We start from the raw sequence: 17,027 nt of genomic DNA on the forward strand, positions 1-17,027 counted from the left end.
TATGTTGCATGCTACTGAGAAGTTGCATAAGGACGCTTACTATTGACTGAGTATAGCAATATGGTGGTTGCTGTTGAAATGGTGGTGGAAGCCTGAGTGGAGTAGATTCAAACGAGAATAGAGGAGAGAAATTGGAAGCAGTATGTATAGGCAGGTATCGGGTTTTCTTGCAAAATTAAAGAAAGAAATGGAGTCATAGCCAGAAGGATGGGGGAGTCAAGAGGGTTTTTTTGGTTTTGTTTTGTTATTTAAGTTGGAGAATTAATAGTGTGTATGTGGAGATGGAGTAATTTAGTAGAGAAGGAGACACTGAGGTCAGGGGTGCAACAGGGAGTGATTTGCTAGAGCAACCTTATAAACATAATTGAGCTTTTCACATTCAGTTTAATCATAATCAAACATGGGGATTCTTGTACTTTTAACTCAGAATACACTGATAGACAAATGATAGTTCCTGTAGTCTGACCAACCATTATTTTTAAAGTAATTTTGCTGTCTAATCATCCTTTGTAACAATAAATTAGGGACAACTTGGAAAATTCTGAAAACCTATGATTGAAGATTTTTGATGATTGTTGTTACTTCAGTTCTTTTCATTTCAGCCATTGTACCAACATTTTGGACATGGCAGACTATTTCATCTGCATAACAACAATATAGCATTAATGTCCCGCATTTTATAAGTGAGGAAATTAGGGCTCAAGAGATTAAGTCACTTGCCCAGGATCATAAAACTTAAAACTGTTATAGTCAAGTTTTGAACTGAGGTTTGACTCTTCAGGACCTGGTTTTTTTCCAGCTTTGTCTCTATTAACTAAGATGGAAAATAAAGGAGTAAGTGGAAGGGTCCAAGGGGAGGGAGGCAGGTAATGAATTTGGTTTTAATTGTGACGTGACCATGTTGTTCTTCATAATTCACCAAATTTTTCTGGGTATCTTCAGAGGCCTCGTCTCTCCACATGGTAACCGATGTCAAGTCAGGTGTAGGACTGGCCATTCTTTACTCGTAGAAGAGAAGATCTTTTAAGCTGTCATCTGCAATAGAAAATGTCATGATATTGTGGTAAATGAAGAATGGGACTCATAGCTATATGTAATAGGAGAGGAAGTATCAGAAACGAGAAAAACTAGAAATATGTGAATGAATTATGGGTATATAAGTGAATTTTTAATTTTGTCTTTACGTTTTAAATGTTTAAAATGTTACTTTAAGAGTAATATTACCTTTTTTAAAATTGTGCAAGATTTTATTTCTAACCATTTTTTACTGCAAAGGAGTTCATAAAACTAACTCCCCTGACTATATATGAAATGAACCAGGAACTTGCACTTAGTAATAAAGTTAAGTGACTGACAGCCTGTTAGCGCTTCTTATTGACAGTGGAATTGATAGGTGATGTTTCCAGTGTTTAGTACTCTGGTTATAAGCCTAATAAAAAATTTAAGGTATGAAAATATGAATAATCTTTGATTTAAGAGTCATGGAAGGATTCAATCTGAATTTTCATAGACCAACAAAATTAGGTTATTATACACTTGAGAATTTGGCTTTATGGGCTAGATTGTGCTATTTTAGTTTCTAGAATGTGAACTTTGTTTTATGGGACCAATAAGAGGATTATTGCCTAAATAAAATATTTTGGGGAGGAAAAATATATTCTGACTGGCACCACTGAATATAAGAATATGCAGATTCCTTTTCTGTTGCATCTTCATGTCTGACTAAATAGAGGGAATGCAAATACACTTCTCCCCACACACAGATCATTAGGCACATCAGTTTGATCTGCATATATGAGAAGTGTCACAGAAAAATGAATCTACTAATACCTTTCCAAGGGCACATGTTGTAAAAGCAGCAGTGTTTATTAATTTGTTTGTTTGTTCATTTGGAGTTGTTCGTGGGTCTTCCTTGAGCCGGGCACTGTACTAAAAAACAGATCCTCAGCGAGCTGTTGTCTAAACCTTACCCTTCTCTTCCCTTCCCTAGAAAATTTTGATTACCCTGTTCTGAGGCTCGTAGAGAGCAATGTGGGATATTTCATCTCTACATTTAGAGTTTTGGTTAGATTGACCTGAGTCCAGTAATGAACTTGTATCACTATCATTACCTCCTCGGGAAATGTCATTTTTATATACCTATGTACAGTAGTCTTAGTTAGAAAATGATAAGCAGAAATGATCCAAGTCTGTGTACCCAGTAAATAGTTGAGAGGAGAATTTCTAGATAAATGCAGGCAAATAAAAATCAACTCCAGGATCAAATAATTGTTGGTGGCTGCCTTGAAATGTATTAAATCTGCAATAAGCCCAGTTCCCACCTCCAAAAGAAGGGTGCCATCTAATGGCTGACTTGGAGCAGTTTGACAAAGGTATTTATATTTCCTAATTTAGTTCACAGCTACATCTGCTGACCTCAAAGGGAACATGTTAAAAATGCTTAAATCAGAACTCTTAATAGTTTCTTAAAAGTATTTATGTTTTAGTCTTTGTTCGTTCATAATTATTATGAAATTTCATTTCACAGAGTACATGTAATATATCAAATACAAATATATATTTGTATTTTGTATAATGGCGTATCATTTAATCAGGGTTCAAAAAAGGAGAGCCAGTGGAGTTCAGTAGCATACCCAAGTAGGGAAGATTGCCCAGGACTGAAAGTGGGATTCTCCCTGCCTGTGTAGAAATCGGCACAGGTTCATATCCACTCTGCTACCTGGCCAGTTTTGGGCCAGTAAGCACAGCCCGATTGTTCAATATGGGTTTATTGATTACTCTGAGTTATTATATTGTATCATTTGGGTATGACTGGGCATTAATTTTAATATAGCAACTTAATTGTGTGTTGGGGGGGGGGTGAACTTATCCTTTCAGTTCATAGTTACCATAATGAGCTATACACCTGATCCCAAGAGACTGACCATTCAGCCGTGGCAGTATGATTGATTAGATTGTTTTATCAGGACAGGTAGTTTGAGCTCAGAGAATAATTGAGGTAACTGCTCTGAGTTCCTATGGTGGTACTCACTGGCAATTCCCTAATTATGGAAGAAAAAGAAGAAACCATATCATTTACAGTTGTTCATATGTTACTCAAGTGCATAACTTTTTGACTTTATTACTTTTATTCTTTATGGTAGGTATTGATATTTGAAGGATTTTTGAAGAGGTTTAGCTTGTTTCTGAGTAAACTACGTTGGATATTTTTTCTCCTCTTCAAAGGGGAAACATAAGGTATCTCAGTATTTCCTGGTTGGTATAATTGGGACTTCATAGAAGGGAGAATACACTGCCATGGCCCTGTGCTCTACATTTGTGAAGGGACTGCCATCTCCAAGGACTGGCAGAGTCACCTCTGCTTCCCTTTCCTGTATCTTGTGTAGATGTAGTCAAGATGCCTGGTGTGGTAAGAATTTGTAGATAATTTACAGCTGTTGCCTTCATAGGAACTAAAACTTAAGTAAAAACCATGAATGAAAATGTTCTTAGTTATTGTGAATTACTTTAAATTATTTAGAGATTTAAATTATAAATTCTAAATACTTTTACTTTCTTATTGTGTAATAAGAGCTGTTTGTCTTTATTTCCATCTTCTATTAATCAGCTTCATGTCACTATAACAAAATATTTGAGAAAATTAATTTCTGAACAAAAAGATGTAGTTCACAGTTTTGGAGATTCCAGTCCTATTGAGTGACCCTTGCTTTGGAATTCTGGTGGGGTGCTGGGTGGCAGTGACGGAAGTGTGTAGTGGAGCACAGCTGCTTGCCTATATCAGGAGCCAGGGAGCAAAGGAAAAACTGCACAGCCCCTCTGGGTCACTCACCCATGACCTCAGGACCTCCCACAAGGCTTCACCACCTTCTTTGATGCCCTTCTCAGGACCATGCCAGGGACACATAGGTCCTTGGGGGACATTCAGGATCTAAACTAAAGCACATATGTTGGTGTTTTTGTTGTTGTTGTTGTTTTCTTAATGTATTTAAGACCTATCTTTTTTTAAAAACAAAGATGACATTGGTTTTTGGGTAAAAATATATATTTACTGTTTAAAAAAATAAAAACTCAATGTAGAAAAGTACAAAAAGGAAACAAACCAGCAGAAATTCCACCAAGTTACAGTCAACCACAGTAGGAACACCCTTTCAGACCTATGCTGTGTATCTATGGGCAGATTCATAGCATTGTGCAGAAGTGTTGTGTGTTGGGTTGGGGGTGTAGCTCAGTGGTAGAGAGCTTGCCTAGCATGTGTGAGGCCCTGGATTTCATCCCCAGGACTGAAAACAAACAAAAACAACTATGCTTTTTGACTTCACAGTAACAGGGACATTTCACACAGCAGAGTATATAAATCTCCATCACTTACAGCGAATGACTACATGGTATTCCATTACATATTAGAATATACTTAATCTACTTAACTGCCAGTGGCAGTTAAATAATTTTTCACTATTAAACACCATAGTGAGCATGTAGGCATACATCTTACTGTACTTTTCTTGATTGAGAAATTTTTCCTAAAGACAGAGGATGTTACTGTTGAGTCCAAGTATTTTTAAAAATTTTTTTTTTGTTATCTGTTGCTAAATGGACCTCCAGAAAAATTTTTTAGAAAATAACAGCCCAGAATTAATCTGACATAACTTTCCTGTGCTTGTATATGAATACACCACCAGTGAAACTCCACATCATGTACAACCACAAGAATGGGATCCTAATTAGAATAAGTTATACTCCATGTGTGTGTAATATGTCAAAGTACACTCTACTGTCATGTATATCTATAAAGAACAAATTTTTTTAAAAGGAAAACATTTCAAAGAAGACAAGGATAACAGCCCATATAAATTTCCTAGCACCCCTGCCATTAGTGACTTCTATTACTCTGAAACTTTTGGCAATCTGATAGATGGGAAATCATTTTTTTTTTTTTTTCTTCTCACTGCATTTCCTGCATCTCTGCTGCTCTAAAGGCTCAAATGAAAACAGTCTGTGATTGGAGTTTTTCAAACCTCTCCAGGACCTGTCCTATCTCCTCATCTTCTGATAGAGGTTGCTGTGTTCTCAAGAGCCCAGGTCTCCTTTCTTTAAAACCAAACAAACCAAAAAGTAAGCCATGTAAATAGAATAGATATATTTTAAATATTTCTCTAGAAATGGGCCTTTGGGCTTCCTATTCTGAGAGTCGAAGGGAAGTAATATTATATTCCTCCTCTGAGACTGTATTGGGTGCATTCTAACAATATTTATTTTGTCCAGTTCTTTGTTGTAGCTGCTGCTAGGTATAATTTTTATGTTAATATTTAGATTACTTCTTAACTCTATGACCAGCCTGATGACTTTTGCTTATTACAATTAAACTTCTTCCTTTTGACTCTTTAATTCAGTTTTATCACTATTGTGGCGTATCTTTTATTAGTACGTTTATTCTTAGACTATTTTTACTTACTCATCTCAAATGAAGTAGTATTGTAGAGTGACTGGTAGACTAAATGTAAGTAAAACTATGGAAAATTTTAGAGGTTTTCAACTTTGAAGCTATCTAACAAAGGGAATAGGGTAAGTGCTATTTAATTCCCACAGGTTCAGTTCAAAAGAGTGAAAACAAGTGTGAGTCTCCTGGCAAATTGTTTAATAGCAGCCATTTCAGAGTGATCTGCAGGGGAAGTCTAAGAAGTGACTGAAACATCTTCTGTGTCTGCCTAATCTAATTTTAGCGTTTCTGAGATCTCTACCAGCCCTGCCCCAGGAAGAAGCTTCAGTTTTTTACTCTAATTGCCACTCAGCATACTGGGCCTTGCCTCCTCTTCTCCCAGTGTTCACTAGAACTCCCAGAAAACAAGCAGCATGATCTTCCCGAGGTTGTTTCATCTGTCAAGCCCTTGGGCCTTCAAGCAGCTTATGGATTGAGGAATGTTTTCCTGGAATCATTTTTAAAAGAATTGGAAGCATCAATTAGTAAGTTCAAGTTTGAGGTGACAGGGACATCTCTGTAGCCCTTATTTCACATTCCATTGCAGCTCTGATGGCCTAACATGGGGCTGGAGAGAGGCACTTGATATAACTGTGGCGGAGCAATTTGGTGACAGAGAGACTGAATCACAGGGTCTTGCTCAGTGTTAAATGGGAGATAATGACCAGTGTACTTACGTTTTAAGCCAAGGAAGGGAGAAATCTGATGCTTGGGCATATTTACAAAATACTTCTTTAGAAACTCACCAGCTTCCTTTCATAAGTAATATCAGGCCTCTGGCAATTTATAAAATGGGAACGTGCACCCACTAAAGAAGGCCTTCTTTCCAGAGGCCTGACACAAATCAGGCTTAGTCACCTCAGGAACAGTCGCAGTCGTATTACACAGGAGGAAAGGTAGCCTTGATCTCATTGAGTTTTCTTTTTTCCTTTGTCCTTATTTCTCACACTGAGATTACAAAATTGGGCTCATATGAACAGAACTCTCTAAATAAATCATTGTGGACTGAAGACCTGATATTGTGTTATTATATACTTCCCCTTAAGCTTCATCTTAAAAGCTGCCTGTTACTGGTAGTCAAATATAGCAATTCTATGAAACATGGATTTAATATACTTATATATATTTACTTGCCAGTATATCAGAAAATGAAGTCTCTCAAATTGAATTTTCCTAACAAATATTTCTAGAAATTTTAAGAAGAAATATTTTTTAATGCTGTGTATCTTTTCACTGTGTAAATTGTGCTCAACATAATTTAACTTTTTCCTGAAGACTGGGCATCAGATAGTGTTTGCTTCTTGTGCCAACAGATTCTGGGCTTGCTTTTTTTTTTTTTTTTTTTTTTTTTTTAATTTTCCTCAGTCCTAGTTTGTCTCTTATCACTTGCAGGTGTCCCATTTGCTTCCGAAATGCTGTAGCTTTCCTGGACACACAGTTATGCTCAGGGGCCTCCCTTAGTCTTCATCTTCATTCCTCCACAGGTTCCTGCCCTTATGTGCCTATCTGCACCCTGGCTCCAGGCTCATGGGCCACTTGACCCTGATGCGTGGACATCCTGCAGGCATCATGCATGTTGCTCCCTGAAGGGCCACTCACCACCCTGCACTCTACTTCTGGGCTATCTCCCATCGAACAGCAGCACTGTCCACAAAGGTACCCCAAGGGAGAAGCTGGATCACCAGTCAAAAGCACACTCTCTCACCCTGTCTCATCAGTAACCAGATACCTCTCCCCTGCACAACCACTATGGCTGGGGACACTCTTGTCCCAAGATGATCAAAACAACCTCTCTGCACTCTCTGCCTCCCACCGTTCTTCACTGCAGTCCTCGCTCCATCTTACTGCCAGGGCGCTGTGCTCACCATCTTCCCCAGACTTTTCCCTGCAGCTGAACTATACACACTACTTGCTACCAGGGACAAAATGTCCATGCTGCTACCAATGGCCCACTCTTGACACTTGGGCAGTAGGGCCCAGTCCTGGTCATCTACCCAGAGGCCTTGCTGCTGTCCTGTTCCTCAGCCTTTACTGGTGTCCACTTTCTCCCTCTTGATGCAACATGTGCTGGTTTCTCCCACCTCTAGAAATTTTTCTCTTGATATTCCTTCTCCTGCTGCCAGCCCATTGGTCTGCCTCCTTCACAGAAAATATTTCCTGAAAGAGTTGTCTGTGGTGGTCATTTCCACTTCCTCCCTTTTCTGTCCCCTGCTAGCTTCTTTCCTTGGCACTGCAGTGCTATTGTCTAGGTCACCAGAGCCCTCCTTGTTGCCAGATCCAGGTCTTACCTCTGTTCCTTGACCTCTTGGTCACATTTGACCCATTGAGCATCCTCTCTCAGGAAGCAGTGTCTTGTGAGTCTTGTGGTTTCTGAGACACCTTCGACCTCACCAGTCTCCTTTGCCAGATCCTCCTTCCACACTGTTGATGTTTGAGAATCCATTGACTTCCTACTTAGACTCTTCATTCTTCATCTGTCCACAGACCCTCAGCTCTCTCATCTGGCCCCTGGCATTTTAAATCAATCTGTCTATTCTAGTGGCATCCAGATATATAGCAGCAGTTCTTCAGACACGCCTCTCATCTGCACATTTTCCATTTTCACTGTGTCTCACGGGCATGTCTAATGACCCATGTCTCAACTAGAGCTCTTGATTTCCTCGCCTCTTCCCAATGTATTCCTCCCCTAGTCTCCCCCATTTCAGGAAGTACCACTATCATCTCGTCCCCCTAGTTCAAACCAAAAGCCCGGGTGAGAATTGTTCGAGATTTTCTCATTTCCCTTCATCCCTTCTAATCCATGGCGAGTCCTGTCAATTGCAGCACATAGCCTGACTCCTCCATCTCTCTCCACCTCCATTCCTCTCTTGCCTCCTGTATTGAGTGTCCTGTTTGGTCTCCTGGCCTCACTTTCACTTCCCCTGCATTTTTCTTCACACAGCAGCCAGAGATGTTTTTTGAAGTAAGTCAAGTTATGCCACTGCTTCACTCAACATTCTTCACTGGCTTCCTGTGGAAGGAGGTTTGCATGGTGAAGCCCCACCCCCCTTCCTGACCTTGTCCTGAGCTACCAGAGTTGTGCACCCTCTCCTGCTGCACTTCAGCCCTGCCAGCCCCCTCTTCCCTCAGTACACCAGGTTTACTCCTGCCTAGGACCTTTAATCTAGCTTCCCCCAGGAAACTTACGGCCTGACTCCTTTTACACCTAGCTCTTTTGCCATTCAGGGCTCCACCCAGATTTATTTCACCTCCTCAGAGAAGCATCCCCAGACCATCTGGTCTAAAATTAGTCATATCCTGTTTTCTTTTCTTCACACCACCAATTGCAAGATAAAACTATTTTGCATATTTTCTTGTTTTATCAGTCTTTAAAAATGGAAATTCCAAAAACAGATCTCCTTTATCTTGCTCATTGTATCCTCAGCACCTGTCACAGTGCCTTACATTAGTAGGTGTTTTCTAGGTATTTGTTGAATGAAATCTGATCACATGACTGAATGAATGAAATCTGATCACTCTGCGATCTCAGTTGCTCCCTCTTGCCTTGAGAATGAAGTGTAGGTTCCTCTAATGGTTTATGCACCCCTTTGTGATCTGGCCTCTGCTTAGTCTTTAATTTATTGGTTCTTAACAAGAGGCAAAAATGTCCCCCACCTAGCCCAGGAGATATGTAGAAGATATGCGGCAGGATCTGGAGGCATTTTTGCTTGTCAGAACTGGGGTGGTGCTGCTGGCATGGTGCTTCCTGGATCCTTCTTGAATGCTAAAATATAAATATAATTTATATTGTATGATTTTCAAATCACAAAGTCTTTAATATAATTTTATATAATGTTCTCCTTCCTTGTGGGTGAGTTTATAGCCTGTTTCAGGTCAGCTTAGAATGTTAATTGGCACTACTTTTACTCATTTGGAGCCTTTTTGCTCCCAAATCAACAAATTCCTGTGCTGGTTCTTCTTTTTTCTTTTTCTTTTTCTTTTGGTACCAGGGATTGAACCCAGGGGTGCTTAACCACTGAGCCACATCCCCAGCCCTTTTTATATTTTATTTAGAACCAAAGTCTTTCTAAGTTGCTTAGGGCCTCGCTAAGTTGCTGAGGCTATTTTCTTAATGGTCTCCAAAAACGACATTTTAAATATTGTTTTAAAATATTTTCCATTCCATTTGCATATTTGTTCTACTATACTTCTAGCACTGTAGATTTTGTTGTTTTAATTTGGTTAAGATTTGAAAAAATGTCTGGGGCTGTGGTTCAGTGGCAGCATGCTTCCCAGCATGTGTGAGGCACTGAATTTGATCCTCAGCACCACATAAAAATAAATAAAATAAAGGCATTCTCTCCACCTACAACTACAAAGAAAAAAAAATTTTTTTTAAAGATTTGAAAAATGCTTGGCTATGAAAATAGTTAAGAATTTTTTTTTTTTAACTTATCCACAGTTTTATTTGAAATTTATACACTAGCCTTGCTAAGAAACCCAAAGGGGAGCAGGGTGTGGTCACAGACGCCTATGGCTTGGGAGGTGAAGCAGTAGGATAGCAAGTTCAAAGCCAGCTCAGCAACTTAGACGGCTAAGCAACGTAGTGAGACCCTGTCTCAAAATAGAATATAAAAAGGGCTGGATGTGTGGTTCTATGGTCAAGTGCACCCCTGGGTTCAATCCCTGGTACCAAAAACAAACCCAAAGGGGTATCACTCATTTTACTTACCTCTGTTATAAGAACTCTATGACCAGGTAGATTGTCTAGCTCAGCCTTTCATCTCTTACCCCTCATTCTAGCCTTACAAACTCAGGTCTGCAATGATTATTCATCCTTTTCTGCCATAAGCATTTCCCAAATCCCTATTCATGTGTCCAGCTCTGATCTAGAGGACAAGGAAATGCTAATAAATAAGGGTGATCCATTCATAAGTATTTTACATTTGTTTGAGATAAATCCTGTAGGGAGATAGGTACCAAGTAGTGTCATAGGATTTTAAAAATCCTTTCTGCTTGAGGGATTGGCAAGATCTGAAAGGATGAGCTATGGGAACTGGGCTCCCCAGAGAAGGGATGGGAGTGGGCTGGGAGAGGCCAGGCGGAAGAACAGAGTGACAACCACAACCATTCTTGTCCAGAGACATGCAGTGGTCTTAATTCCCTGCCACCTCCCTCATAGGTGGTATAAACAAAAGCATTAAAGTGTAATCATGCCATCAACTGTAATATCACACTGCATTTTGAATAGATAATTTGAGTTAGGTTTTCAATTCAAAACGAATAATGAGCCACCTAAGATAGAAAGCCGTTAGGGAGCTGTCTGGCTATATTTGGCTTTCCACAACTTTGAGTAGACCTAAATCTGCTCTAGAGGTCATATACATCTCTTCATCTTTCTTAGTGCTTCCCTTCTTATCTTGAAACTTATTGTAAATAAAAAGCTGCTTTGTTTGGAGTATTTTTATTTTGGAGAGGTTTCCTCACCCCCCAAAAAATGATTAAGTTGTGGCTAGAGAGAAAGACTAAAGAGGCTGCTATCAGATATTATATTGCTGAAGAAATTCAAACTCTAGGAAGAAAATTACGTAGAAAGAAGCCATCCAGCTGAGTCTTTATGTCCTTGAATTTCATGCTCAGAAGCACTTATCCTGGAAAATGACTTGCCTGGTCAAAGGAATCATTTAGGAAGAAGGTGGGAACAGTCATCAGGTTAAAACATTTTGAGTGAAGACTAGGATAAAAGAAATGGTAGCTAGCAAAATCTTGTTGATTCTTTTTAAGGATCCTTCTAAAATTTTGACCACCATTCAATAAAGTTGATTATTTTTAAAGTTCAGGTTTTTTTAATTTGACAAATGGTTGACTATAAATCTGACTGCTTGAGTGGAGAGAATTCACGTGTCTGATGCTTTTGTGTGTCACAAAGCTGTGGCTCTGTACCATGTAAACATTGTCAGGTCCCTGTGGCTTGGATATTGCATCATCACAGCCAAGGAGTCACACAGAAACAAGATTTCGAAACTCCAATAATTACCACTTTCCCCACCCCTCACCCAACTCTTTTGCTTATTGTTCCTCTCTTCAGTGGCAGGAAGAATGAGAACAGCCTTTCAAGTCCTGAATATAAATTATTCATTTTGTCAGGATTCCTTATCCTCAAACTGGAATCTCTTCTTGTAGATTATAAAAGGGCTACATGTACCAAGAACCCCTATTCTGGGAGAACAAATCCTGTCTTAGAAAAAGAGGGCAATCCTTACAGGGTCCAAAAAAAAAAAAAAAAAGTGGGGAGAAAGTGCCATAATTGTAATTGAGGCTTTTGTAGATTACTGGGTTTATCAGAATATGCATTTCATCAGATGTAAAATGTACACCACCTCAGCAATTTGAAAGGAAATTAGTTCACAAGACTGCCCAGAAAAAATGCAGGAGGTAAGATATACTGATACCATGTTGTATTGTTAAATACTTTTCACAATTTTAGGCATCAATCTGGTTTGTGCATTGGTTAAAATTTGCGATTTTAAGAACATTTTAAAGGTAAGTTCCTTTTTTGTTATTATCTTTCTTAAGAAGTCGTTTTTACTAGGACTCAATCACAGGCTTTCCTTTGGTGTAAGAAAGAAGGGGTATCCTCTCCTGGTGAGTTTTGAGTGCTGAAGTAATACACGGGCAGCCCCATGCCCAGTGTCAAGCGCTCGTCAACCTCCTTAGGTGTGGGGTCATGGTCAGGGCTGGTGTAGACACTGAAGTCTTTCCTAAATAAAAGGGCCTCCAACTGGATGCAATGGAAACCAGGAACCCATTTCTCCTATGATGCTGGGAATGGTGCAGCAGGCTGTTGGGAGACAACACATGGGCACCTTTGTGGCCTACAACAGAACCTTGTTTATCTGTGCGTGACTGAAGCATCTTACTTGGTCTGCCTACTAAGAATAGAAAACCAATGATTCCAGGAATCTGAGTCGACCCGTTAAACATGTCAGATCCGGAAGAGAATGTGTGTGTGTAAAACTAACTCCAGGAGTCCCCCACTGGAGAGGAAGCCCTTTACCACGCCCTAGTCTTGGCGGAGCCTGCAGCGCCAGCCCGAGGCCCTCACAGCTTCGGTGGCAGAGTGAGGTCTTGCGGGCTGGGGGCGGGGCCTGCTGGGCCACGTGGGCGGGCGGGGCGGGGCGGGGCCTGCGCAGTGGAGCCTGCCTCGCCCTGGCTGGGAGCCTCTGGCCTCAACGGACTCCGCCGTTCTCCTCTCCAGTGAGCAGCCATGAGCTGGGCTGCAGTGGCGCTGCGGGCCAACCACAGAGCCGGCGCGGCGGGCGCGAAGCTCCTGGGGCTTGGGAGGGCGGCGCAGGCCCCGCTGGGCAGTGCCCGGCTCTGGAGGCCCGCGTCGGCGGTGGCGACCGTGAAGGGGGAGCTCATTAAGAATGTGGCTCCGGAAGAGCGCGTCCGCCACACCAAGGTCTCCGTTATAGGAAGCGGGTCGGTGGGCGTGGCCTGCGCCATCAGCATCTTGCTGAGAGGCTTGAGTGACGAACTGGCCCTCGTGGATGTGGACGAAGACAGACTGAGGGGCGAGACCATGGATCTTCAGCATGGCAGCGCCTTCGTGAAAATGCCGAACATCGTTTGCAGCAGAGACTACCGCGTCACCGCGGGCTCCCGCCTGGTCATCATCGCAGCAGGCGCACGCCAGGAAAAAGGAGAAACCCGCCTCAATCTAGTCCAGCGGAACGTGGCCATCTTCAGAGTAATGATCTCCAGTATCGTCCAGCACAGCCCCCACTGCAAGCTGATGGTGGTTTCCAACCCGGTGGATATCTTAACCTACGTAACCTGGAAGTTGAGTGCGTTTCCCCAAAATCGCGTTATTGGAAGTGGTTGTAATCTGGATACTGCTCGGTTCCGTTTCTTGATTGGACAAAAGCTTGGTATCCACTCTGAAAGCTGTCATGGGTGGGTCCTTGGAGAACATGGAGACTCAAGTGTTCCTGTGTGGAGCGGAGTGAACGTCGCTGGCGTCCTTCTAAAGGATCTGAACTCAGCTATAGGTACTGATAAGGACCCTGAGCAGTGGGAAAATGTCCACAAAGCAGTGATTACCAGTGCCTATGAGATCATTAAGATGAAAGGTTATACTTCATGGGCCATTGGCTTATCTGTAGCTGACTTAACAGAAAGTATCTTGAAGAATCTCAGGAGAGTGCATCCAGTTTCTACCATAATTAAGGGTCTTTATGGAATAAATGAAGAAGTATTCCTCAGTGTTCCTTGTGTCCTAGGAGAAAACGGTATAACAGACCTTATAAAGATAAAGCTGACCGCTGAAGAGGAGGCCCGTTTGAAAAAGAGTGCAAAAACACTTTGGGGAATTCAGAAGCATCTCAAGCTTTAAAGTTGTTTGGAGACACCGTTCTGAAGTTACTGAAGAGAAGATAGTAGACATGGGATTGTATATGCCAACGTTTTGAATAACTTGAATTCCTAAAAATTGATGAAGAGATTCCCGTTTGTTTAGCCCTCTTGTTGTTTTATTTAGCATCCAGATGTTGGATGGTACTTACCTTTTTACAATTCTTAACTGCAACACAAGAGGGGGATTTGGTGTCTCTTCTGTATCATTACTTTCCTTATACATATATGTAGTTGCCATCTGGTTCAAAAACAAGTCTGTTTTGGGATGCAAAACAAGGATATTGGTGTTTATTGTATTCTAGAAATTCTGATTCTTTTCAGTAAATACATACTGATTCATTCTGGGTGATTGGTACCTGTGTTCATTTATATACTCTTTAAAAGTTGTAACTTTCTCTGCAATGTAGAAATAATATGTACACATGAGTACTTTTTAGAAATAAATCCATCTTGAGGCTACCCTCTTTCTGCTGGGACAACCAATCAGCAGGACCATTAAACAGAAACATCAGGAAATGGGGACTGTGTGTGTGTGCAGCACGCATGCATGCAGCCATGCCTGTGAAGTTGGGTCATTAAGATATGAAAATAATGGTGATCAGACGTAGCTGTTATAAAATGTTCAATGCAGTAAAGTAGAATGCCTTTAGAGAGAGTCCTGACAGTCATAGGTGGTGCAGCTTGTCACCGATTTGGCAGAGGAAGGAAACCCTTGACTTGTGCAGTTACCAAAAATAAAGCCTGATTTAGTGAAAGCATTTCAAACCTGCCTGTGAGAACCTCACCTGCCATCACATTAAATCAAGACGCTGTTATAAATTGTTCTGGCGGGGCTCGGTCTCAGCAGTACAGTGGGCCCTGGCTCCCAGAGGCATGGCAGTCATGCCTGCTGCTCAGTTTAGCTCGTGTGAACAGCTTTTGCTTTTCAGTTGTGCCTGTTGGTAATCGTGTCATAAGATTTGGACATCTTATGGGTACCTAGGATTGCTTTTCTCAGAATGTGGCACGTTCACTTTTTATTCCTAAGTCAGTTGACTTCAGTTCATATTCTAGACTTTATGGATGTGATACAGTAAGAATTTAGGAAAAAGTAAAGATGGCTTATCTGTCCGTTACTTAAATGATAGTACTAATGACTTAGAAAATGGGAAGCTTAGATTTAAATATTCACATTAGGCTTCCTAACACCATTGAATGTTGAAATGAACAACATGGTTATATACAAACGCACATCATCTTCAAATTGTTGCAATCAGCATCTGCTCTTTAAGCCAAGTCAGTGCTGCCTAGATGAATTTTGTCAGACAGACTTAGGACAGCAATCCTCCCATAAAAAATGGCCCTTTATATGCTGATCAGATCTCCCATATATGAGTTCATTAAAAACATCTAGAAATGTTCTAATTCCCCCAGGAAAAATATCATATAAAGGGATTAAGTGATACACTGAGTTTCCTGAACATGGGAAACTGGTGGTTCATTTTTTTCCCAAGTGGTTATAAGAGATTTATAGAGTTCATCTGCAGAGTCCTCCTTGTTCCTGCCTATGTGTTGAGCTTTTATTCAATTGTGTTTCAGTCAAATTAACGTATGACTGAAGGGCATTGGAGTAAGCCTTCTATTTTATAATTCCCTTCACTGTGTATGTCAGCCAGGATAGGCTGAACTCTGCCACAACAAAGGAGAGTCTCCCCACGCTGGTGCCTTAAAATACAGAGGTTTATTTCTCACTCCTGTAGAAGCCACTGTGGGTTCAGGTGACTCTCTTGGGAAGCTCTTTATGTTCTGGCTTAGCACCTCAGGTTGCTTTGATCTTGAGGCACCACCATGGTGACACAGATTTCCAGTGTTGCGATGGGAAATCAAGAGAGGCAACTCCTGCAGTAATGCTCAGCCTGGAAGTGACACATGATTCTTTTGCTCATAGACACTAGTCACATGGTTACCTAACTTCAAAAAGCGGGGAGTGTGAACCCCTCATCTCCAGAAGTAGATGAGTGCTGGTTCTTGATGAACATAAGTGCTGCATCTGTCATTCCATCCAAAAGAAAATATCCACTGTTACAAGAGGTATATATTATGTTTTTTAAAATGTTTTCATTGAAAGCTGGCACATGGGTGAAAGTTTTAGAGACACTTTATGTTCTGGGTCATAGAAACAGTGATTGAGGGGACAGCCCTGGACATCAGCCAGGCACGTATCCTTAGGAGCCACATCACCTCTCTGACCTCTGGTTTTCCATACATAAAGGAGGGTCATAATTTAAGCTACATAGAATTTCGAAGATTAAATAATGATGCTTTGTCCAGTGCTTGATACATAGAAGATCTCAAATGATAAATGTTATTATTCCTGTTCAAGTAACACTCTTTAACAACCTAACAATACTTTTCATCTCCTGATACATTAGTGTTATATGCTCTTATTCTGTTCTGTTTTACGAAGAAATCGAATGACCAGATTCTTGAAAGTGATCATTGATGCTGTAATCACTGACATATCCAAAGGCCATGCCTTCATATCAGTAGATCCTTTCATGATCCTGGAAATGGTCCTACATCTACAGGTGAGGAAGTAGAAACTAAATAAGCTAGTTAGTGGCAAAAACATTTTGAAACTCAAGAGTTTCAAATTCCAATAGCTGCCCATTTATTAGAATTGATGCTACAGGGATTTGCAGAAATGAATTAAACTGAGGTATAACCTGAAGATTTTAAGTATCTGGAACTCCATTGTCTAAAGCAACTTGAGACCCTGTTTCTAACTTTACAAATGTAGACGCTGGGTTTCCATATCCACAGCTGGAGCACTCGAGACGAGGGCACGGTGGTGTTCTTTCCCGCACTTTACTCAGCTCTTTTACCTCAGTCTTGAAGCCCATATGTTCCTGGTTGGCTGTTTTTACTCCTCCTAGTTTACTTACTTACCTATGACCCTGGGAGCAAGTGAATAATACCATATTGGGGAAATGAGAGGAAAGAAGAAAATCAGACCAGAAGGGAACAACAGGAACACCATTGTGCTGAAGTTGAGCTGCCCCTCACTCTCCTACCCTGGCCTCCGCCACTTCCCACCCACTCCCTTCCTGACAGCTTACTAGTCTGTCACTGAGGAGGGACAATGGTAAATGATGCTGCTTATCTGACTTCCCATTTG

At 40.9% G+C, this 17,027-nt stretch overlaps 2 protein-coding genes across 2 annotated transcripts in view; both read left to right on the forward strand.

Annotated features, from left to right (window-relative positions):
• Positions 1-17,027, forward strand: part of Tmem242 (transmembrane protein 242) — a 28,434-nt gene that overhangs the window by 8,306 nt on the left and 3,101 nt on the right. The gene's annotated exons all lie outside the window — the stretch shown is intronic.
• Positions 12,723-15,050, forward strand: LOC124988405 (L-lactate dehydrogenase A-like 6A). Its single transcript, XM_047557903.1, has one exon. The coding sequence runs from the start codon at positions 12,723-12,725 to the stop codon at positions 13,848-13,850; it is 1,128 nt and encodes a 375-aa protein (XP_047413859.1). The 3' UTR covers positions 13,851-15,050.

Source organism: Sciurus carolinensis, chromosome 7 (genome assembly GCF_902686445.1).
Source record: "Sciurus carolinensis chromosome 7, mSciCar1.2, whole genome shotgun sequence".
In the NCBI taxonomy this organism is placed as follows: Eukaryota; Metazoa; Chordata; class Mammalia; order Rodentia; family Sciuridae; genus Sciurus; species Sciurus carolinensis.